Below are 25063 nucleotides of genomic sequence, written 5' to 3' on the forward strand. Positions count from 1 at the left end.
TCCAAGAAATACAAGTTTTATTTAAGTGTAAACAAAAACAAAATCATAACTGCATAGGAAACGTTTAAAGTCCACAAAGACAACAAGTTTGTTTAAAGGCTGCAGGCAACCAATATATTATTGTCTCCTTAGCCTGATTTAGACAGTAGATGTGACACCAACTCTTAACAGGCAGCCCTCTGAGGCAGGACTGTGGCCCCCTGTGAGAACCCCCTCCCCCCACAGACCCAGAGCTCAGAGCTGGAGCTCCTCCACGGGACAGGGCAGCGACACCAGCCTCCATCTAAACTAAGCCAGTCACACAGGACAGCCTCTCTTCGTGGACTGTGACGAAAATACATTCAGTGAATATATGCTGAGCACCCGGCCACAAACAGAAAAGGGAGAAATGGGAGGCACTCTGTCATGCATCGCCCTGTAAAGATTTACACAGCAGGAGTTTCCTAAAAAAACAACAGGAAGATGGCTACATAAGCCCACCAACCCCTCCAGAAGAATCAAGGTGATGAAGGAATTCAGATTTTCTAGGGCTGTATCATTTTAGCCACTGTGTATTATGCCATCTTCCAACATGCGCATTACTAGATTTCAAGAGCGAGATTTAGCTTCTAGAGAAATAGCGATCAATGTTTTTTCCTCATTCAACTTAAAATGACGAGTTAGAGGAACTAGGATTTCTACCAGTGATCGATAAGCACAGAACATTTGCTCGCAGAGACCTTGGTCAGCACTGCACCATTTGAAGTTCACGGTCTTGACGGACAAAAATGAAAACTGTTGTTAATCTGACAGACTATCAGGCCTGAGGAGATTTCCGCGTTTCACAGCCCAATAGGAACCACAAAAATACATTTTGTAAGAGCAAATTACCATCTTTCTAAAATCACTAGAGCTACTCTTCTTACTCTTTAGTAAATTTTGCTCAATTTTAGTTTTAAACTGCGAAGTCTATAGTATGGTTTATTCAGCTGTAACCATATAGCTTTTCTTTAAAAAACTTGTGTTCTTTTGTGAACGCCAACATGACAGAACGCATCCCAATCCCCATTTGTGTCAGTTTGGGGGTGTCCTAAATAAACAGGAGAACTGTTCTCAAAATAAAACTTCCAAAAGGGTTGCCTTGAAACCTTCAGTTTTGCTGTTTGTTTTTTCAATGGACACAGGAACAAAAACCAACAACAACAAAATAAACAGTAACCCCGCAGAATTTCAGAAAGCAACAATGTTCTTACACAGATCAAGAAGTATAGATGCTAATCAAAATCAAATACTAATCTTCTGAAGTTTTAACAGAAAGTCACTATTTCACTACAGGACACGACATTTAAGTTAAACAGGCTCCCAAAAACCAGGGCCCGGGAAAGCTACCTGAGTATCTTTTTTTTTTTTTTTACTTTTCTTTTTTTTTTCAAGATTATACAATCATTAAAAGAGGTCTAAGACCATGCACTTAAGAACTGGTACACATTGCTTTTTTAACCATAAGAGGCAAAGCAAATGATGGAATACACCAAACTGGCTAGCAAACCCGTACAACAGGAAATCAGAGACCCACTCAAGGTAAAGCATAGCAAAAATAGCCACTGCCACCAACACATTCACTTGTTGACTTGTATCTTTTTTTACCTGAATTACATAAAGCATACAAAAAGGCTGGCATAATGTAATTTGGAGTGTGATCTGCAAAACAATATACAGCTGTCGAGACGCTGCCCATACAGTGGAGGTGCCTCCGATTCGTTAGGCATTCTCACTAAACTTTCATACTTAAATTGGCAGAGGGCAGAATGCGCAGGTCTCTGCTATGTGAATAATGATGAAGAATTTGTTGCTTTTTCCCCCCCCTCTGTCGTTCTTTCCTCACAACATCTTCACTCCTCTCTGTACAGGCCATCAAACCACATTAGACAGCTGTGTCTTTACCCCCAAAAGACATTATGCCATGTTTATTACATTCAACAGCCTTAAGACATAGGGCAGTCCCTTTCTTAGCAGTCTAAAATCCGCTATTTTTTCAAAACTATTTGTATATGATCAGCGGACACCGAGAGAACACCTTTTCGTTCTCGGGGATCAGGATCCCCAAGTCTTTGGTCCAGCCTGCCACCAGCACTGGCTGAGGAAGAGAGGAATACGTATATACTGCCCTGCAAGGAACTGCGCTTCCTGACGAACTGCCGGGGCCTCCGACATGCTGCGACAGCTCATGTGTCCACAAAGCTTACTTCCATACACAGAGAACACTGTATGCGCACTATTTTCCACACCTCTGTGCATGTCATTTAGCAGGAACGCAATGTTTTGATGCTAAGAGTTCTTAACAAATGGCAGCAGAAGCAGGGAACTCATTTGTAAAACGCGTTCCAGAGCGACTTTGGCAGTTTAAATTGCGTATAAAGAAGTAAGCACTGGAAAGAAGTCAAACAACATTCCGGTACAGTAGTGTTAAGGCATGTGGATTTCAACAACTATAATAACTGAATTACTGCAATACCTTGAATGGGACACATAAAGCTATTTAAAAAGGAGATACAATCTCATAGTCAAAGCCACTCACCGCAACCCACCAAACAAATATTTTGGTATAGCATAAAAATGGTAGAAGTTTCTTTTTAATACCAATCTCAAAGAAGCTTCTCTACTAGAACTTTTAAAGCATGCAAACATTTTTAAAATAACAAACATTTTTCTCTTATAGAGTAAAGACCTATAGGTCTTAAAGAGACAGAACTCTGCAACTTAATTTCAAATGATGTAAGCAGACTGAATGTTTTACATAATACTGAAACCAAAAGATCGTGTCAGTGTTGATAGTTTGTTTAAAGCAGCAGAAATACTGTTTCCATACTGGCTCACCCTTTTACACAATGTGCTAACAACTTGGTAAACAGGCTCTTTTTTAAATACTTTGTACTAAACTACAGTTTGAATTCTCAACACTTCTATTTGGATTTTTTAAATCAAGTTACGTCCTTCAGCCTTCTGAGTTGACACTAAATGCACATTTCTACAATCACTGCATTGAGGTAAAAAGTTAACTGAGCGGTGGTGACGGGTAATGAGGTAGGAAAGTGTATGACAGAGGGGCTAAGTGATTATTAGTCTTCCCTGTAAGGTTTATTTTAGGGTACAATCTGTAGTTAAGAAGAAAGGAGTTTAAATTGCAAAAACTATAATACGGGATACTAATGGTGCCAAAATTTTCAAGAAATGTTGTGTTCACATCTTCCTTCAGAAAACAATCACTCATAAATCCCCCTATACTTCTTATTTTGGCACCCAGGTATTTTTACATATTTTTACAATATTTTTTGGCACATCTCTCAGACCTGTGCTGATCAATTTCCCAATATATAAAAAGGCACAATCATCGCATGATAAACTAAAAGAACTGCATCCCCTTCAAAGCTTAAAAAAAAATCAACATGATAGGATTTTTATGGGATTCATCTGTAACATTTAAATCAAATAAATGACTGAATACAGCCAAAATAACCAATACATTTTGCACAGATAGCTGTGCTTCTACAAATTAGTGGATTCACCTGTGTTTAGCTTTTTTGCTTGTTTTAAGGTAAACTAAATTCAACAAAAGCATGCATTAATTTCTGTTACAACTAGAATGGTCAAGAAAAAATGTTTTTTTTAAGGGGATACAGTTCCTTTGTGTTCTTGTTAAATTTAGCATAACCCACAACTTGGTGTACATTTTTGACAGCGCAAAACCTGTCAAAACATTTTTCTTTTTGCTACGAGCTGTTCGCAGTCTTTGCACAGAGGCTTTGTTGAAACTCTTGCATATAGTTAGGAAGAGGGTCGTGCTAACTGCTTTTACAGACCTCTTTAATGGTGCCTCACTTACTGCTGAACACAACTCATAAAATGTGTTGTTCAACAAGCTTCAACTCAAGTCAGCTCGCTAGTCAGGAAATACTTGCCCATTAATGAAACAAAACAATCTGCAAGACCCCAAAGGAAACAGGAACGTAATTAGACACTGCATTTAAACTTGGAAGAGTGGGGGTGAGAAAGGGTTATTTTTTTAAAGTTTTTTTTGATAAATCAAAAGGTGTTTTCTGGACTTAAAATTGCAGACCTTCAGATTCATAAAGAAAAGCCTTAAAGGACATCATCTAATCTTCTTGTCATCTATCTACAGCTCTTTGCTCGTCTCTCCCCATTTCCTCTACTCTGCTCTCCGTCTCCGCAAAAGCAGCCTTATGTTTTGAAAACGGGACCTATTTGTAGTCGGAGCATCTGGGGGCCGATATCTGTTCACTGTGATGAAAATGAAGGAGTGCACACATGCATTTCGCAACTGTGGAACTTCATCTGCTTAAACTGCTATTGCACAGGGGCAGCCGCCTAAAGAGAACAGAACTAGACTGTAAAAACAGTCTTCACAGAAGTGTGCGAGAAACATTCCTAAATCCTATCAGGAAGAAAGTGTGTTTTCTGCAACACTCTGGTCACATCCTGCACCACTGTTAATAAGCTTCATTAAACACAAGAATGTAAGTCCAAATCAAGTTCTAATTAAAGCTCTTGCCGAAGTCTCAAAACGCAGCAAAAACGCAAATATGTCGGGGAGGTGGTCAAAGAAAACAAACAGCATGCAAGCAGAACTGTCTGGATTCGATGCAGGCTGGGTCCCTTTTTCTTGCAGCTCCAAGTCCTGTGTTCAGAAAACCGGAAGAATCTTTACTATCAGATATGCAGATCTAATTTGGAAAAAAATGTTTTTGCATCACCTCTTAAGGTAGATTGTGATATTTGCGGAGGCAAGATGACAGAAACCTGGAAACAGAACAGTAAAACTAATGTTTTTTTCTGCTAACTTATAAAGGGGGGATTTTTGACAGCACAGACCAGCTAGCCTGCTTGGTGAGATCAGGTGTAGCCATTTGGCACATTTATTTTTTTTTCAAGGGTTCTGGTGCAGAATCTTCTCCTGTCTTTCAATTACTTTCAAAGGACACATTAGAACCCGCAACAGGCAAGTGTGCTTAAGTTCCTTTCCCAATGTACTGTACCATTTCCTTCCTGCTCCTGATTTTGCTTGAGCTTGCCACCATTAAAAATTCTCTAGAGAGAGATGTTGCCTCTACACTCTGTTAAGCGTCATTTGCTTAATCAGTCCCTCGATCAAGACCGCAATGTGAGAGTTTTCAATCCTGTGTGACTCGGGACTTGCCAGCAGTGCGGATACAGACCAGAGACATCAGTCCTGGTTAATTGTTCATGGTCTGCCGTGTTAGTGAGGAGAAAAGCAAGGAGAGGGCTCCCGATCAAGGTGACAAGCTGCAGCACCCCTGGCATAAAGAAAGATTTACTACAGCAGTAGAGCACTCTTTAAAAATCCTGCCACCCGCCTGACGTAGACACACTGTTCATGAGTTAACCTACTGTACTACAATCGTGACAGGCGTTGTGAAGCAATGTAAAAATAAATGTCCAAGAAACTAATAATTGAATAAGAGACCGAATTCTACTGCGTTTGTGGAATTGTTGAGACATGAGGGGACTATTTATTTCGGTTGGCACAGAATGCGCAAGCTGATTTTGATAAGTCACCAAGTAAGGGCAGGAAGGGAATGCTGCTGTACCATCAAGACTGATGAGGACGCTGTCAGTACAATGAAAAAGCAAGATGGTAAAAAACAATTTTAAAGGCCGAATTACTTTGCTCTGAGAGCGCTTCAGTAAGCAGAACCCTTCGTGATAAATACCATACAGCATGGATATCGCTTCTAGCATCTTTGGTAGGACAGGGTAATGAAATTTTAATCATTTAGTACTTTTTGTGGAAGATTTTCTAAAAAAGGCCCTAACAGACCAAACATGCTTTAAACATACAGCAGATGTTAGGAAGATGCGGAGAAAACTAGTGTCTGACACCCATTTTCAATGTTTGTCTGGGTCTACCCAAGACGTACAAACCATTTAAAGATTTAAATCCCAGTTTCAGTTTAACAGAATAACTATTATGGTAAATGAACAAGGAATATCATATTTTAAGAAGTCTGGGTTAACTGTATTCCTGTAATAGGTCTGTTACTGCACTAAAATGAAAACTCACAAATATGAAATAGACATGGAAGTGTTCTTACAGGATCAATGCTAGGGTTTTAGGTTCTAAAGAGCTGTTTGTTTTACACAAAACAATTTGACCCCTAACCCTCTCCAGATTGTTTGGACAAACACTTAGCATAGACCTATCAGGACTTAAATAAAATAATAAAAAATATATCTTCTCCTTCAAAAACCTATTCCAGTGAGTGAAGACTTAAATTGTTTTCTATCCTTGCCTAATTGAAAGCCAGATTACGCATCTCTATGATCACTATTGAATGTTTTCATTTTAAATTTTCATTTTAAGCTTGGCTCAGCTACAGTGCTTAGCTTTTAGGAAGTTTTAGACTTCAGAAAAAAAATAAAGAGCCTTTTTTTACATATTGAAGTTATAAAGGTAACTGGACACCAAACAAAGGGCAATTTGTGCTCAAGTCATGGTTCCCTTCCTTTGCTGGCATTAGACCCTAATCTTTAAAAGGTTGGTCTACTTGCACCTACATCTTTTTGGACATTAAAAGGACGGCAACAATATAAACTGTCCCACAATGCTTGGATTTCATCCAATGCCTCAGTGTGGAGAAAACGGCTCTTGTGTAGTGATGGTGGGTTTGCGGTTGACCATTTGCAAATGTAGCCCCTGTACTGTAAATATTTCACAGCCCACTTCACTCAACACGACACAAAAAGGTTAAAGAACAACGTTGGCCAGGCAACCTTGTAAGGAGGAACACCACCACGGCTTGAAAACACTTTGGCAGGTCCCCAAACGTAACTTCTAAGACTCCAAACAAATGCATTTTTGCAGAACCACTAAGTATCACTTAAAAATAACGCATTAAAAGTTTCAATAAAAAAAGGATTATCTGGGGTCTTATACTACCTTGTGACAACACTAAAAATTACCATCATGCTTTATGAAGCCTGTTATTCTTTATTGAACATACATGCTCAAAGCCCGTAATACGTTCTATAGTCTCTTCTATACTCTATCATAATTGTAGCACTGTAATCCTGGAGGAGAGGAAATATCTATAAATGCTGCAATTATGGAAAATTGTCAAGCGTATTTATTGACCACTTCAAATTAATCTGTAATGCCTCGTATCCTTGTCTTAATCCAATTATTTCAAATTCACCCAAAGGTTAAGAACAGCATTTATCTTCGAATCATCTTCTATTTATTGTTTATGCTGCTGTTAACATACTATTTATGAACTGACCTGCTACTGTTATTCACCATATAGCCTATTTGGTCTAACTTACTATAGAAGCAAATAACTCTCTAACATTTGCCATTATTTATATATCACAAAAGGCAAGCCTGCCTATTCAATTTCTACCAGCTACAAAACTTTAAATTTGAAAAGGGGAGAAAGTGTAGAGTTTAGACTAGCCAAGACATGAAGCGAAATTGCCACAGTTACAACATGTAGCATTTGGTGGTTAAACGCCCCAAAAACTAACATAAAAAAAACATCAAAAACAAACAGTAGATTCATCGAAAGGTCTCCACACTTTATCCTAAACATGTAGCCTTTGATTCTGAATATCTTTTCAGCAATATCCAGTATTTTAAATTGCTTAATGTGCACAGTAACAATCTAGAAAACTTGTGCGAGCTGTGCAAATATAAACCTAACTTTGTTTTCTTTTTTCTCTCTCTTAAATAAAAAAGCATTGAGGTAGACTTTTTTTTCTTCTTATAAAACTTCACGGACTAAATCTCTGCACAACAAACACAAGTACATTCATATATGAACAAGATGAGGTAGGTATGATGCAGAGTGTAAAATATTTTCAAGAATGCAAGTAATTCCCTGAGATGATCAATAAAAGGGAATTTAAGATGCACATGAAGGCCAGCCAAGCCTTTCTGAGGGACTTGACCACATTGGCAACAGTTGTGACTGAAGCATGGGGCCAATACTGCTCTATGGTTCATCGCCCACTGAGACAATAAGTCTAAATCATCATGTTATAAATACAGCATAAATCTTCTCTCAAATCCAACAGTATCTTTCAAGCGATATCTAATAATTACAACTATCGGAAATCTAATAAGAGTTTTAGTACTTTCTAGATATCCCACACTACGCTGGTGACTACCCTGTTTGCTACGAGGAATCTAAAATGTTTGATCTACTTTTTCCTTTGCTGTCAGTGACACCGATTCCACTTCACAAAACAGCCATATAACCCAATATAGGAAAAACCCACTACAGCTAGGCAAGCTTTCTCTGAATTTATAAACCCTGATGATGGGAGTGTCGGTTGACCTTCAAAAGAAAGCTCGTTACACGTACAGAAAAAAATCAAAATCCCTTTCATGGCCACCCTTTCCCTCATTCAACCTAAAGGCCGAACCCTCATGAAGTGTATCTTAAAATCTCTTTCTTCATTTTATTTTCTTTCCTCCTTCTTGTTCTCATTTTGAGGAGAAAGAGCTCTCTTGTTTTCAGAACACCAGGATTCTATTATTCCCGAAGTCGACGACAACGATCATGCCGTCGGGCGTAATGGCTATACCCGATGGGCGGTCCATCTGCCCAAAGCCATTGCCCTGAGTCCCGAACTTGCATAAGAAGCTGCCATTGGGCTCAAACACCTGGACCCGATGGTTGCGGGAGTCGGCCACGATAATGCGGCCCTCCTGGTCTACCGCCACCCCCTGCGGCCGCAGGAACTGCCCGTTGCCCGTGCCCTCCGAGCCCAGGAAACGGGCGGACTGGCAGTCGGGCCGGATGACCAGCAGCCGGTGGTTGTTGAAGTCCGTCACCACCAGGTGGCCCTCGTGATTGAAAGCCACCCCCCGAGGGGAGTCGAAGTGCTTCCACAGGGCGCCTTCGAAGCCGTACTTGTTCAGGAACACCCCATCCGGACCGAAGAGCTGTATGCGGTGGTTCCGGGTGTCCGAGACCAGGATTTTGCCCTCAGAGTTGACCGCCACATCCCAGGGATAGTTGAACTGCCCATTCTTTGTACCCTTCTCCCCAAACTTCAGGAGGAACTGCCCCTCGAATGTAAAGACCTGAATGCGGTGATTGTCCTTGTCGGCCACAATGATTCTCCTCTGGCTGTCGCAGGCCACGCCGGCAGGCCGGTCAAACTGACCGGGCCGGGAGCCCAGGGTGCCAAACTTGTGGTGGAAGGTGCCGCAGGGCTTGAAGATCTGCACCCGGTTGTTACTGCGGTCGGCCACGATCACGTAGCCCTCCTTGTCCACGCAGATGCCCCAGGGCCGACAGAGCTTACCGTCTCCGTCCCCTTCTCCGCCAAAGGAGGCCATGGGCAGCCCCACGCCCCCGTAGCTGCGGCCCGACTTCACGAGGACCTTGAAGGGGCTGCCCTCGATGTGCTGGTTGCAGACGAGCACCGAGATGAGGTGCTCCCCCTCCATCTTGGGCAGGTAACTGACTGTGTACGTCCCGTTCTGATGGTCCGATACATCTGCCGCAAACAGGTTTCCGTCGGGGCCCATGGCCACCGCCGTGACCGCATCCCCCCCCGACAGCCGGGGCTCACCGTCGTGATCGTAGCCCACCACCGTGAAGGACGCCACTTTGCCCTGCAAGGCTCTCTTCAGACCCTCCCCCGTGGCTTTGGTGACAGGTGCGAAAGCGCCGCTGCTGATCAGCCCCATGGACTTGATCGCAATGTAAAGAGCCTGGTCCGGCGGCGTGAACATGATGCGGTCATCCTCCTGGGGCTGCAGCATGCCCCTGAGGGCTTTCAGCTCCTGGATCTGCGTCAGCATGCGCTCCCGGGCGAACAGGATGTCCATGTTCCTGCCTTCCTCCAGGACCTGCTGGACGGCCGTGATGGTGCTGTCCAGCTTGTTCAGGTTCTGGTGCAGCTTCTCCACCTGGAGGTAGAGGGACTTCGCTTTCACCTGGCGGATCTTCTCCACCTGCACAGAGACGTCCGAGAGAGGGAGAGCGCGAGGTCAGAATCGTCAATTAAAAAAGGAAGAAGGTCGCGGGCAGCGATTTAGACGCAACCGAGTGCCCTTTCTAACATAAGCCACGAAGGCATTCTGGGGCCGGTAGGAATCCAAGCACGTGCTTGAAGTTCGCAAACAAGAACACTAGCTTCCTCCCTGTTTGAAAGCTGCAGCTGAGCAAGAATCGGAAAGCTGTGCTTTCTAAATAAGGAGAAGCAGCAAGGTCTTAAAAAAACATGCTGCATGTAGAATTTAAATATAGTACAATAAAAGTTGTTTTATAAACACAATGGATAAAGTTCCTAACTTAAGTTTAAGGTGTTGCTTAGGAATAGGGGCCTGTATTCTTTAGAGATGTTTCATTATAACATCCTGTTTTTACCTGGTATAATCTGTGCGTTTTGAAGATGAAGCAACAGCTTTATTTCTGCTTGTGTAGCATTTCATAGCGTAATTTAAGAGGCTAATGCAATCTGTCAAATGTGAAGAAATCCAGTGTTATTATGCAACATGGACAACAAAAGTTTAAGTTAAGTTAAAGAACAGGCATGTTGATCTGCAAAACGCAGCACCAACAGCGCATAGTGGAGTTCGAGAGTGGCAGAGAAGGGCTCCCTCGGTCTCTCCCCACCATGTGCACGGCGTTCTGCGCTGCTGACCAGAGGAGGTCTCGATGTAGTGTGGGGCAGGGGGTTGGGAGCGAGAGAGGCTGTGCTGTGCTTTGCGACAGTTGAAGGGGGACTTCTCCCCTTGATAGTCTGCAGCTCCAGATGGCTGTTGCTTCTGAAAGGGGAACCCTTTTTATTGCAACAGTTTCCGAGAAGCTAAAGGGTAAAAAGTTACTTGACTGGCTGTCTGCTGAGTATCATATTAAATTCAGAGTCCTGCTCTGACATGTAAAACCATTCAGGCAACGTCCTTTGATTATCTGATGAAGCGGTCAGCTCGATCTCTCCTTCTACCCCCCGCCTGTAACCTGTGCTCATAACCCATTGAAAATGGATGGGGCCTGAGTGTTATTAGAATTAACTAGGCTGCTGTGGGGAAGTTATTTGTCTAAGAGTATTCAAAGGAATCAAGGCTCCACCTTACACACCTGCAAACTGCAGCAGCAAAGAGCTTCTCATTTTTACTGAAACACAATGTGCTGGATATTTGCATTCACACACATCTTCACAGGCTGCTCGTCTTGCAGTGACACTACTGGTGCAAGCTGATGCACACGTTGTTGAAGCAGCTCCATTTATATTAATTTTATTCAGGTCACCTATTTAAAGTGCTCCCAAGACATCCGAGGTCAAACATATCAAACACTGTGGACGGCAGGGCCATTCAGACAAAAACACTCCCTTCGAAAGAACTTCAAACGATTTTTTTGGTTGATTTGATTTTTTGTCTGCACACAGAAACAGTACAGATCCGTGTAAACATCTCAAAACTCACAGTATGGAGGGATCGTACACAAAGTTTATTCCAACATTAAACCCCCCTTGGTCTTTACCTTCCACAACAGCTCGCACTCCCTTTCTTCGAGGGCCTTCTTGTGCCGCGATGTGACAGCCTTGACCTCAGTTTGCACAAACTTGGCCTTTATCTCCACCTGCTCTGCAATAGCTTGGGCCTTCTCGATGCTGAGCTGTAACACACAAACAAGCAGATAGAGGTCTCTTAAAACGGCAGGAATAATAAAACATGCTCAGGAATTTGTCTTGTAATTTTCAAGTCAAATATGTAGGCAGGATTCCTGGTAATCAGGTAACTCAGAATGACACATCGTGACCATACAGAAACATATGGAAAGACCACATTTGCAAAGAAAATTAGTGTATAGAATAAACTACACACTAAATACGAAGAAGGGTTAATGTTGTACAATCCCAATACAAAGATTATATTAATGGCTTTCCAGAGATTAAGTACCTTATTTATGTTGTTGTTGTTTGGGAAGATAACACCCAACCCACATTTGTAAGTTATCAAGACATTAAAAAAATGGTCTTTATCTTGTCAAATAAAGATGACAATTTGAATTAGTGTGGGAACATGTGCCCAGCAGTTTGACTCCAGTAAGAAAAGTGTCTCCTGCTGGCTGGCTGGCAGTATCAAATATTCCAAATCACTGGAATACCGATGTGATAAAAAAAGCTCCGCTGTATATTCAACACATGCGGTCAGAGAACCAGAGGTTTACGACCAAGGTCTTCAGTGTTAATGGTTCAATGAGGAACAGCAACAGTAAATCATTCATGATCAACATCTACAGAAAATCTAATCTCCTGTATAACAAACACCGGTGTTTCTTTACAACATGACTTCAACACCTCACATAATTGCAATGAGTTATATTCAGAAGCATTATGATAGCAATTTAATCACAGCTTTGTTATGCACTGTCATTACAAAACAGAAGATAACAGTTTTGACTGCAAAATGGCGCTCCTTTCCAACCTGCGGTTGTAACAACACATGAAGCCTGAAAAGGCTGAAGTTAAAGGTTACGACATTTGACCTCAGTAAAAACACACCCACAGGCAAACAAAAATGCAAGAGATCAAATATTTATTCCTCTGCAAACATAAACGGGATGGGTTACAGAAGGCTAGAAAAATATGGGGCACATGTCATTTCTAGGACTGGATACTTTAATAAAGCAGATTTACCCTGCAACTCTTTTCTCTGCTTCAAGGATAATTAAGATGACAAAACATGAAAGTACACAGTACTCAAGCACTCAGTAGTGTCAAGCAGGAAATTAGAGGACATTTATCAGAATGTTCCCAATTTACGTCTAAAATACCAACTCAAAGATCACCTCTATCTTTGATCTTTGCCAGGTTTCGAAAAAAAATCTGGACTTCAGGGTCTGCAAAAACTGCACATTTTGTTTGTTACAAAATGTATATATGCAAAAATATTTAATAGTTGATAATTCAGCATATTCGGTTGTCCCGATCTCTCAGTTTTAATATGGAACCTACCTGCATGTCTTAAAAGATGGGAAATATAACTACGCAATGGGCAAAAAGGCGGTCACCAATCAAAGAGACAGGATTTAGGAGCTCTGGCAGTCCTGCAGGTCACAAGTTCAGGGTCAAAGTTCATTTGAGATAATACCTTGGGCAGTGGGCGGAAATTTGCTGACAGGGGAGCTAATCTGGTTTGTTTACATGCAGGGGCGGTTTACTCCATGGAGACCGATTCAAAAGGTTAAAATATTCTTCATGGTACAGCATCTGGCTGGGAGAAACCGCCTAAAACCTGTTCGTCCTTCAAACCAAAGAGCACAGGGAACGGCATTCTCCAATTGAGAACTGCTCCAGGCCTCACCCTGGCTCCATCATGGGAAACATGTTTCACATACGATTCTAAAACAAATTCGTGTCCTGTTCTCAGCTTCAAAATTATAAGGGTGGAAATCTTTGTTGCTCCAATACACGTTGCATTCGGAATTAATGAGCACCGCATTTTGAGACATTTTTCAAAACGCCATGTGCATGCTGTATACAGTCAGTCCTCAACTTCACAACATTCAAGTTAAAATGGAGGCAACTTATGACATTTATGAATTGACACCCATGCAAATTCAACTATTAATTGACTTTTCACCACTGATTTTGACATCACACTGATCAATCAGATATGACACTACAGTAGGGAATGATTTCAAGCTTAAAAATCAAACTTCAGTAAAGTAGCTATAGTATTTATGCCTGCGCACAGTCAACATACCACTGATAAGGGATTTACTAGGAAACATAACCCACGATGACACTTCTGATCAAATCAGTGTGTTGTTTGTTTACATTGTGATCTTGAGCGGCAATAGTGATGCTTTTGGACAGGACTGTATGATGCTAGGGCATTAATAACCAGTTTCCATACTGGCAAAGGTGTAAGGCTGGATTAGTCTTTGAATTGGAAGGCACTTTTGAAAATGCAAGTCATACGGTCACGATATCCATTTAGTGAAAACGCAGTACTTTGCCTTGGTTCAGGAACCAATTATTTGTACCAAGGCATGAGAAAATTAGCTCCAAGTTATGACTTGTCATCTTAAAAGACTATTTTCAAACCAGTTGCATCATAAGCCCAAGGACTGCCTGTAGGTGGTTAAGAGGCAGCTACAGCCTGACACACAGCCTCATCGTCCTCCAATCAGACAGCTGGGAAATGTTCCGTCATTGCTGCAGTGAAGCTGCGGTCAGCTGGGGAAGCTCGGCGGGCTGCAGTTGTCTCCTGTTGATCCAACAGATGTTGTGCTGCAGGCGGGCCCAGAGAGGAATCCAGCCACGGCAAGACCTTGACGCTGTGTCCTGCGGTCGTGCCACTGCGGCCCCTCGGACCGCCTGCCCCCGTATCGTCCTGCCGGGGCTCCGACACTCCTGGACCGGTGTGCAGGAAGCGAGAGGCTTGTTAACGTGCACTAGAGGAGATCTTGTGCTAAAGGAACTTCCTCCCCAGACCATCACACCTCCAGCACCCCAGCAGCTGGCTGGAGCAACGCAACTCTGCCCTCGGCTCACACCTGATCTTCCCTGCAGCAAAACACGCACTCTAGTGCCACAAGCCTGCAACTTCCACATCTCTTCATTCAGTAAAAAGTGTCTTTTTGGGTGGCTCTTAGTTAGAACAGGAGCAGAAAAAGTACAAATGGCAGAACCTCTGCCATCCTACAATTGAGATTTGGTCATATAATGAGGCATTTATGGCTTCATCTCTTAAGGGAATTGTTTTACAGTGGGACCCCTGGCATTGTTTAACTCCAGCATGTGTTTGCAAGCCAATAAACAGGGGGTCTTGGTCTCAGAGTAATGGTTTTGAACTGCGGGTCTGGTTCGCTGTTTAGCCCAGTGGAATAAAAGGATTAGCTAATTCCTTTGCTTTTCCAGCACAGGGCCTCCGAGCATTAAGCCCTGTGTATCACTGTGTACCATCATTGTCCTATTCAGGAGCACCAGTGAACAGCTGGGGGTGATCACACACGCTCCACACCCTCGGAGCAATCTTTGTTCTTGGGTTCATGCTGGACTTGAAAAAGATGATACTCTATGGTCCAAATTAAGACCAAGGACATAATAATTTGCTTCTGGTCCAGACTGCTGAGATTAAAACAAAATATATTGAAGTCATATGCAAAAATGCCCCCCCCCCCCCCAGCCATTGTGAAATATGCAAAAAGACACTCAGTTCAAGGACAAAGTTTTAGGGAGGTGTTCCGCCCCCTCTCAGTGGGGTGCCACGGTGTTGTGAAGGGTGTTTTCCCTCGAGTTTAGGATCTGGGGTGGAGTGATTGGGGGGGGTAACCTTTCCTGCTGCCACATGAGGAGCCGCCTTTCCCTCGAAATTCCTTTCAGTCGCGCCCCCCTCCTCTCCAGCCCCTCTCCCCATTCACAGCTGGATGCTTCTTATCTCCTTGCCAACAGGCTTATGTGGGGCCTATCTTCTGCGCCTCTTATTCGAATGGGACAAATGGCCGCTTTCCAGCCACCACCGCCCCTCCTCTCTCCCCTCCCCGGGGCCTTTGAAGTTGGAAGAGGACAGAAACACTTCCTCTGTGTTCTGCTAATGATCCATCCTGCTCCAGCCATCAGCCTCCTGAATACGAGCTGTCAGGTCACACAGCAGCAGTCGGGGCCCTTTCTCCCCTGCCCAGGGAGGGAGGGGTGCCCACTGGGGTGCCATTTCCAACTGCCTCACTGGGACAGCTCTTTTCAAATGTAAATGTGAAAAACGCTACACGCGCACACATCACCACTCTCTTCTTTTCCAAACAGAGAAAACTCTACAGCAGTGCAAGCCCAACAAAGTGTAAGCTTTTCTTACTGCATTCAGTACATGTATTTTTCCCCAATGAGAAACATTTTAAATATTAGTTCCCCGACGTGTTCCCACCAGAGTTGAACAAAATGTTATCTTTCATCTGTTCGCTTCGATTCAAATGAACTCGTTGTGAGAAATCAAACCACACTAGACTGGGAGAAACACCCTCGCGTGAGGGACAGAAAGACACTTTTTTTTAACTTCTAGCGCCTTGTATCTATCAATAAGGCAGCATAGTGTAGTGGTTGAGCAGTAGGGTCTGAGCTCCTGGTGCAGTATAGAAACATTATCATGACTGGCAGGTTGTGGGTTCGAGTCCCTGCTACAGAGAGTGACCCTGAGTGAGGGACTGTACCCCAGTTCTCCCAGTCCGCCCAGCTGAGTAAGAGGGGATCAGCACAACTGGACAGCTGAGCCTGACCCTCTCCAGTAGGACTGGGTTCCCATCCCTGGGGGTCACAAATCCGTTTCCCACCACAGAAACCAGGATGAGCTCCGGTGCGGTCTTTACCCTCACCTTCCATTTACCAATAAATCCCGAGAGTTTTATTTTTAGACCGGCATCACTTTCCGCCTGCCCTTAATAGGGTCTGAGGTCCTGTGAATCGAACAAGATCCAGGGTCGGAGAAGTAGGGGGCACTGCCACTGAAACGGGGGCGAGCGCAGGAGGGAAAGGCGGGGTACCTGCACAGCCTGGCGGCCCTGCTGGGCGTCCGCAAGCAGCTGGATTGTGATGGCCCTGGAGTCCTGCACGGCGTCCTGGAGGTAGATAAAACTGTGGCCTACGTGTCTTCCCACGCTGCACTCCCGGCAGATAGGCACAGAGCAGGTGTCGCAGAAAAACCGGAACACCTACGAACAACACAAAGCAGGCATTAAAATACAGGCGGCCTGCTGTCACAGGGCACTGGGGTGGTGCTAGGAGGATTCTAAAGGCCTGAAAAGCAGACCATCCACAACAGGGTTTAATCTGCTCTGCGAGTTATTAGGAAAGGTATTTTTTAAACAACTGGACACACCCTTTCCCACAGGAGATGCAGCTTGAGATCAACCAAAAACACAAACATTTCACTTGAAATTCCAAAAAGATTGCTGATACAAGCATCAGAGGGTCCGTACATACACATTCCCAAAATACATTACACACAAAAGAACTGAGAACAACTGGCTCATTGCTTGTGAAAAGTATGATTTTTTACATGTTTCTGTTTGCCAAAAAGTGCAAACCTTGCAGGCTCAAAACACATCCCTCCATGACTCACCCCTAAACTTCCCTACTTCTGTTGCAAAACAAATAAGAGCCAAGATTAGGAAATTAAGAGCTGCACACAGAGTTTATGACTCAGCAAAGATGCCGAGGGTTAAGCCTTCGGCTGCATGCTTTTAAATTTTCCTGCCACTGAGAGACCCCTCTCATACACGATGAGTTCTAGCTCATCGCTTTGATGGAATTTTGGAATTTAGAGTGCATGGTTTAAGAAGAGTGGCACACATCCTGACAATCAGTAAATCACTCTAAATCTCTTAATTAGTGTGGAGGCAAAGCCAGTTAAAATATACCATTTTAAAATCAGGAATTCCAAGGTGCCCTTCAGTCTCCCTGTTTAAACCTGAAAGGGTTAAGTTACTGAGTGTTTTTTAAAAATGGCCCCTTGGGAAACAGTGGCAATCAATCTATCGGCATAATGAACGGCTTCTCATGCGAAACTCTGATCTAATGATGGTGGCGAGCAGCCCCCCCGCCTCCTGCTGAACACCAACCCCCCACCCTATCCTGCCCTGTCACACATTTCCAAAATTCCACGGTCAACCAGGAACAAAGGAAAGGAATGCAGATGCCATTTGGGAATGAAACAGCTGAAACAAAACATCACAGGAAGACGGAGCAGAAACAGTGCTTAATAATTATCTCGCCCCGTGTTCCAGGCACCCCACACGAGCCATTTCTCGGTCCAGATGGGATTCCGGAGCAGATAAAATCCACATGCAGAAAAAAACAAACCACCTTATTACCACTTGGCCCCCGTTAAATTCTTAAGTGTTTTTTTCCTCTCCGACTCATTTCAGACATGTCTGAATCAAGATTCCTGTTCATTTCTCCCTGACTGCTACAACATTTTGTTCCAGCTCTCAGCTTTAACCTCCGCAATGTAACACGCTGTGATGCCAAGAGTGAAGCTGGGATAAGGCCTTGACTCCTCCATGTGGAAAGACAGAAAAAGACCACTGCAGCGCGATTCCACTTCAGATGAATAACCCAGGTCACAGCAGAGTAGGCCTGTGCAGGATTAGACCTACCAGTTAGATTTTACCGAGCTAAAGGCTGTTAGCACCCTGGTCTACACATTTTTAACATTTAATCTGAATGGCGAGTATAACAAGGAAATCAAAACATTTTAAGCTTGCCCATATGTGATAACAGAAGCTGCTAAATAAATGGGATACAAAAAGCATACAGCAGAGTAACATACAGCAGTATTAAGAAAGACCTTAAAAGTGTCTTTGATGTTTTGTCCCTCAAATATATAGGCAGGTTTTTTTTTTGGATTGTATATATTTGCTGTTTAGGAGTAGTTTTTTTTAGTTATTGTTCCATGGAAAAAAATGAAACACAAAAATGAAATGTTTAGAAAATATACACATATTATTTTCTTACCACATGTATCACAAAAATTATTATAAATGGGTCGTGTTGAATTTATCGGTGATATAAAAGTAGGACAAACTTCTCAGTATAAGATTTTAAACAGACATGAACAAAGGCCACAAAGGGTCCACATTGTCACAGCAATCCCACCAGTGAACACGTCAATGGAAGGCTGCTAAATTATTTTTTTCTGTTAGAAGATTCCCTACTGGAATCGTTCTGAATTTATCACACTGTTTTGTTTTGAAATAAGAATGTTGGATACTCCACACAAAGACAAGCGAGAAACATTCGAAGAGATTGCTCTCGTCAGAAGCATCTTGCCCTTGATCACACAGCTCTGCACCTATTCTTGGACTTGCAGTTTACACTGCAAGCTGGCCACATGGATGAAAACTGCAGACTGATATAGTAAATCACCAACTACAGATGGTGGACTGCCACCCCCTTAACTGCATTCAGCTTTCAGTGAAAATAATGACAAAGTAGAGGCATTCCATTAGTGATCCTGAAACACCCCCTGGATCTGAGAGGGTAACTAGACTGTTGGACACAGTGCTAGGAAGTATCTTAATTTGATCACTTTCAGTCTCTTTCAAAATATAAACATGTAGTTGGTTTTTGGACCATGGAATACATTTAAAAAAAAAAACTTATCTAGCTGGTGCAGCCATTCCTGAAATGTTGGATTATAACCCTGTACGTGCTATATTGCTGTGGTTTCTTAAGGCAACTTTCCAAAAATAAATGAATTCTGAATACTGCAATTCTAACTGCTGTGTCATTATCACAAGAGCTTTTACAGCGCTTTACAAATAAGTCGTCATCTGGAGACCTCCAAACTTTTAAGCTGGAGTTTTTGGCTTTAAAACGATGTTCCCTCAAGGAGACGGAACAGGAATTACATTTTTGAATGGGTGGTGATAGACAAGAATGACTGAATTTCAATGAGTAATTATTACAGAATACGGTCTGAATGCAGCTTTATTTTCTTTGGGCTTCATTACCAGCAAGTCAAAAAGACATTGTAGAACAGCCAGAGGATCTTCCTTTTACCAGCATCTAGTGCTGAATTCCATCGCTCTTGATGGGGAAAGAAAAGTGGTTCATGCACTCTGTACTGTATTTGTTATGCAAATGAAAACTATTTGATACCAGTGAATAAATTCTGTGGAATATATCTGGATGTATTTTAAGCAGGGAAGAGTAGAGATGTGTTAATACACCAGACTCCTAGCCTGGGTGAAAAAACAACCTGAAACCGGGTTATTACACATGGTACCAGTCTGAAGAAAAGTGTTGTCTGGTAGCATTTTTTGAATCGGCCCTTAGGCATCTTAATCTCTCACGTTTTCACAACATGACCCATCTCCTTCTCTACTGGGTTTCCTTTACGGGACCTTCCCTTTGTTTCAGCCCAGATGTTGCGGGGGACAGCCATGTTGTCAGAGCCAGCAGCCCTGGCTTCTTTCAAGAAATGGCTGGCAAGATCCTCAGATCCATTGGCCACTGAACACTCAACAAGCTGAGTAGTTCAAATGACCCAATCGTCTGCAATCCGTAAGTCCAGTAAAAACTAGTTTTGTCTTCTTTCCTCCTATTGTTTCCTTTGATTTTTTTTTTACCTTTAAATACTGGGTTAAGAAAAACATATTGTGTTCCAGCATTTGTTTTTCTTTCAAGAACAATATTTAAAACAAACTCTCTAAAGTAATTTGAGATTTTCCACATTAAAGGAAGCGTCCAAAGAAACTCATCTATACAGTCTATTTTCTTTAAAGTTGTAATTACTTCATTAGCCTCAGCAACAGCTGTAGAGTACATACACAGACATGATATTGAATTCACTCTTTGACATCACAAGTCAGTGAGTTTGGTCTTATTCACAAAGGAGTTATTTGGAAGGTCCTATTACGCCTATGGCTATATCAAGAGCGCTCATCATTAGAATTAATGTATTTGAGAGTTGCAGACAGTATAATCTCTTACACTTTTAAGTTGAGAAGAGACAACACTGTAAAGAGAGAATGTCTGAAAGTTGCCATTCAATGTAGGACATGCACAAACCCTTCTTCCAGTGAACACTGCATTCCCATATTAAAATCCTGTATCAGACTGTTTTCTATTCTCTGTAAATATTTGCATTATTAAAAAGCATGATGTTGCATTATCCTTATCTTGTACCACAATAGAAAACAGAATGAAACAGCTGCATAAATCATACTTATACACTAAACAAAACATTGGCCACAAGAAACACGAAAGAAAGAACATAACATTAATTATGTTCAATTTCAATTTATTAATTACAGATGTAGAACAGCTGTAAAAATCCCCTCCAGAGTACAAAATTTAATTGTTCTATGGTAAACCTACCAGAACCTCATAGATAAAACTGCTCTAGTTAACTGCAGCAGTCCAACCTAGAGGGTCAACACCTTGTGGTGTCAAGAAACGAGGTCAACACAACAAGTGTCAGACACGCAAGTGCGATGGCCGATTTGAAACAGTTTAACCGACACAACGTGCAAGACAATTGTGGATGGAAGCAATTAATAGGACTGAATTACTAATAATTAATAATTAATAATCAATAATTAACAATTAACAGGATTGAAGCAGCCGCCATGGTCAAAGACCACGAAGCAGAAGCAGTTCTTAAGCAGGTCACAGCCCTGGAGGACAGAGTGAATTAAGATTCCCCTCCCCAAACTGACGCAAAACAAGTATGAAAACGGGAGCGTTTTGAGAACAGGAACCTTTCTCAGAAGGGAAGACAGCACAGTGCAAGGCAGGTACAGAAACGGCTTTGTTTATACGTCACTGGGGAGGCTGAACTCTCCCTGACCCCTTGAAATATGAGGCACAGAGACGCCATTACTTGGCGACTTTGATTCAGATTTCCTGTCACGTTGTTTTCACAATGGTAACAGCCCTTTTTAATTTTGTCAAGCATTTTCATAGCCAAGTCCACTGTTTTTTTTTGTGTGTGGTTAAAATCAAGTTTCTCCCGTCTACATTCGACATCCCATTCGGAAAGCATCTTCCTTGATTTTCTATCAAAGCTTCCACATGCTCATTCAGGTATGAAAACTGGCTTCTTACAAGTCAATTTTTCTGACATTTCAGGAAAGAGAAGCACTAAAACACCATAATCACTACTGGTTCCAATACTTACTTGCAGTGTTTTAATACATTAAAAAAACAACTTCTGGAAAGATCAAATAGCCTTCTGTGGATACTTCGTTAGAATAGAAGCTATGCCAATAATCAAGATGGAAAGGAACAAAGTAATCATATAGATTTTTCTTGTTTCTGGTGTCAAGCCCTTATCTATATTTGCCAGTGAATGGTGACAGGGTAAATTAAGTAAAGAGCGTTGAAACAGCCTATTCAGAGACCAGTTTGCTGTGGTGCCTCTGACTTGAGCACATTATTACGAAAGAAACCTTTGCTTTGCATTGTTCATTTGTTATCTTTAAGTCAGTTTTTTTAACCCATCAGTTGGATAACTCTCCACTGCTGCTCTCTTTCCAAATCAAGTGTACACTTTTTTTTAATTACAAGGTTCTAATACCAATGTGCATTTCAGGGACCTGTAAAATATACGACTCAAAATCAACTTTGTCAGTGGCGTAAAACATGATGAGAGCATTAATTATCATTTTAAGTATCTCAGAGCCCAGTATTAGCAAAGTCAGCAAGAAGCAGACATGTCACCCACAACAGAACTGAAACACTGATGCAGGTCATCAACGACCAAATTAAAACTGGAATCCAAAAAGCTTACAAAACATCTTTTTTTACGCCTGCAAAAGGTAATTAACTCCTAACATGGCATTATTTTACCGAGATTAACATTTAACACAGTTATAATCTTTCTGTATAGCTCAGGATAACCTCTCAGCCGCCATTTTGTTGTCTTGTACAAACTTATTCCACATGACCCAAAGCTCATACCTACCGTTTAGCCAGTTAACTCCAAACTTGATAAAGTTTTGTTCTAGTGACAAAATGACTTACATCACAGAAATGAACTTCCAGCTTAACTAAAGATAGCTGCCTGACCACTACCTTGTTCTTAAACTTGAAACTACTGCTGTCCATTACAAGTGGATTTAATTGACTTAAAACTTGACAGCTGGCACTGCGCTAAAATCTGCTGTAGTCTTGCAACAACACGTTTTGCACCCATAACGGGTTATTAGCTGCTTGGCAAGACACCCAGTACCGCAAACTGCTTGTTACCTTCCAGCTCACTCATGCTGTAAGTCAACGGACAGCTACCTGGGTCCCGAGTCTTGCGGTTTCCTACCGTTTTCCATGAAACACTGCCGTTTAGAAACTTTATTCACTTCCGATAACATATAAGAGAAGAACAATATTAAATTCAGGTCCTCCTGCAAATCCAAAGAAGATGCTCAGCAAAGCCAAAATGCCAGGAAACTCATATTCCTCAACATGTTACTTTCACTTTTCATGCCAACATGCTGACAGCCCAGATTTGCATAATTACAGCCCGACTCAGATTTCAGACAAGCTCCTCAATCCACTGCTGATACAACGTCTTAGATCTCCAGCCAGAATCTCCTTCTGGAAAATTATGTAAGCTGTTACATCTGGGACATGTATGTTTTGTGTTTGCACATGCACTGGCAACTCAAAACCAGTAGCGTTTCATCTGCTGAACTGTCCAAAAGACTACACAACCCACTTAGCATTCAAGAAAAGTCAAAACTAAAGTCCAGAAACACAAGGCATATCGATACATATGAGTCACATCTTAAAACTAGAAAAAGCCAGTGCTTTTATGAAAACCCTTTACTAAATATTACAGATGACCATTCCAAACCAAATCCAAGCAAGGCTGATAAAAATCACAACACCACAGCTCCCAGTGCTATTGCACAAACCCTCTAAAACAAGGTTATTAGCATGGATTCCGTTGGGTTGCATCAGACTTTGTGTGGAGGTTGTCTTCTAACTTCACATACCAAGACATCAAATGTCTCAGGTTTTCAACAACTGTTTGTCTAACCAAAATTCTGATCTCTGCAAAAGGTATTTAAAATGCTTTTAAAATCTGTAAGAAAATGTTTAACATTTTCAACATTTAAAACGGTGTTGGAAAAAATGATCAAATACACTTTTATTAGTCTGTATTTTTCTCATGATAAATCAAATTTAAGTAAGTCAAAGTCAGGCAACATACAGAATCATAATGATATAGTCAGCGCTTAAATGGTTTCTTTACTGCTGCAGAAATATAAAAGCATGACTGCTAATAAAAGCAACATTAAAAAGAAAACTTCAAAAAGGGTCTTACAAATTCCAAATGTGTTACTCAGCCTACAGATATCAAAACATGCTGTTAAGAGCTTTAATGTTAATCCATACTATTCACCCTAAAAAAACCCTCAAAGACATCTCAAGATCTTGCTTTCCTATCCAGCTCTGCATTAATTTCATATCTGTTGGGGGGACAACAGGAATGATTTATATACGCAGATGACGTTGCCTTGAGAACATCACACACCCGAGACGTAGATGCAGTTCTCCAACGAGCAGCTCATCGGAGGCCCCTCTCTCTGTATCTCCAGCATCTATCACTCCCAGTGCAGCCACTGGGCGAGCGAGCCTCAGACAGCTGTTACTCCAGCATAAACAAAGGATACTGACAAAACAGTAACATTTGTAACTAAAATATTATACATAAAGAGTATATTTGGAGGAATATAATAAAAACAACTGTCCATAATCTCTTTCCATATAATGCAGAAAGTTGTTTTTTTTTTTTGGCTGGAGTCAAGGGAATGTAGCCCAACAATAACCACCTTAAAATGTACAATAAAAAAGCAAAACGGATACATTCAAAACCATTTGCCCCCAGGCTAGAAGCTGACTCAACTGGATGACTAAATGTCTGAAAAGGCAGCTGACCAGGACGATGGCGGCTTCCCTGACAAGCCATTAATTCTTCCTTTTGAAGAGGCAGAAAGCAGGGGGGACTGGAGTTTAACCACTTACCGGAATGGCAGGGCCTTGGGGAGGGTGGGCCTTACCAGCAGCTTAACCCCAGCAGGCAGAATTCACTCGCTCCTGGCCTGCGAACTGTCAGCAGGCCCTCATACGCACTGCCTTCGCTTCTAAACCGATAAACACACTTTCTTTTATTTTCAAGAAAGTAGGGTCATGCCATGCACCTGGTTTTCTGAGAAAGGTGAACAAAGCTATTCGAAGCTCACACTCCTTATCAATCTCCCTGCAGCGTCCAATATTCCTGGGGGATGAGGTGAATGTTAGGCATGTCTAGATTTCTGCAATGAATCTGAATAAGAACTAGATTTACTCAAGGCCACAGTCCCCTTAGTTCTCAATTAGCATAGAGTGAAAATCTTGATTTGATCTGCTTCTATAATATAAAACATAGTCAAAGCTGTTCACAGACTTAAGAAAAAGGCTTAAAGAAAGCATAATAACTATCCTGTATTTAGAACTGAAATGGTCTACAGTTAGATCAGATCGATCCACAGCTGACTGGTGGGTTTGGTCATTCTAACTTTATGGAGAAATGAAAAAC

The 25063-nt window shown here is 42.0% G+C and overlaps 1 protein-coding gene across 1 annotated transcript in view; it reads right to left on the minus strand.

Moving 5' to 3' along the window:
* Positions 1-25063, minus strand: part of trim71 (tripartite motif containing 71, E3 ubiquitin protein ligase) — a 45238-nt gene continuing 20175 nt past the window's right edge. The window contains exons 2-4 of the mRNA XM_006635525.3: positions 16521-16688; positions 11517-11651; positions 1-9982 (exon numbers count right to left, since the gene is read on the minus strand). Coding sequence (XP_006635588.1) covers positions 8531-9982; positions 11517-11651; positions 16521-16688 — 1755 coding nt within the window. The 3' untranslated portion in view covers positions 1-8530. The remainder of the gene's footprint in view (positions 9983-11516; positions 11652-16520; positions 16689-25063) is intronic.

This window comes from Lepisosteus oculatus, chromosome 10, assembly GCF_040954835.1.
Source record: "Lepisosteus oculatus isolate fLepOcu1 chromosome 10, fLepOcu1.hap2, whole genome shotgun sequence".
NCBI lineage: Eukaryota > Metazoa > Chordata > Actinopteri > Semionotiformes > Lepisosteidae > Lepisosteus > Lepisosteus oculatus.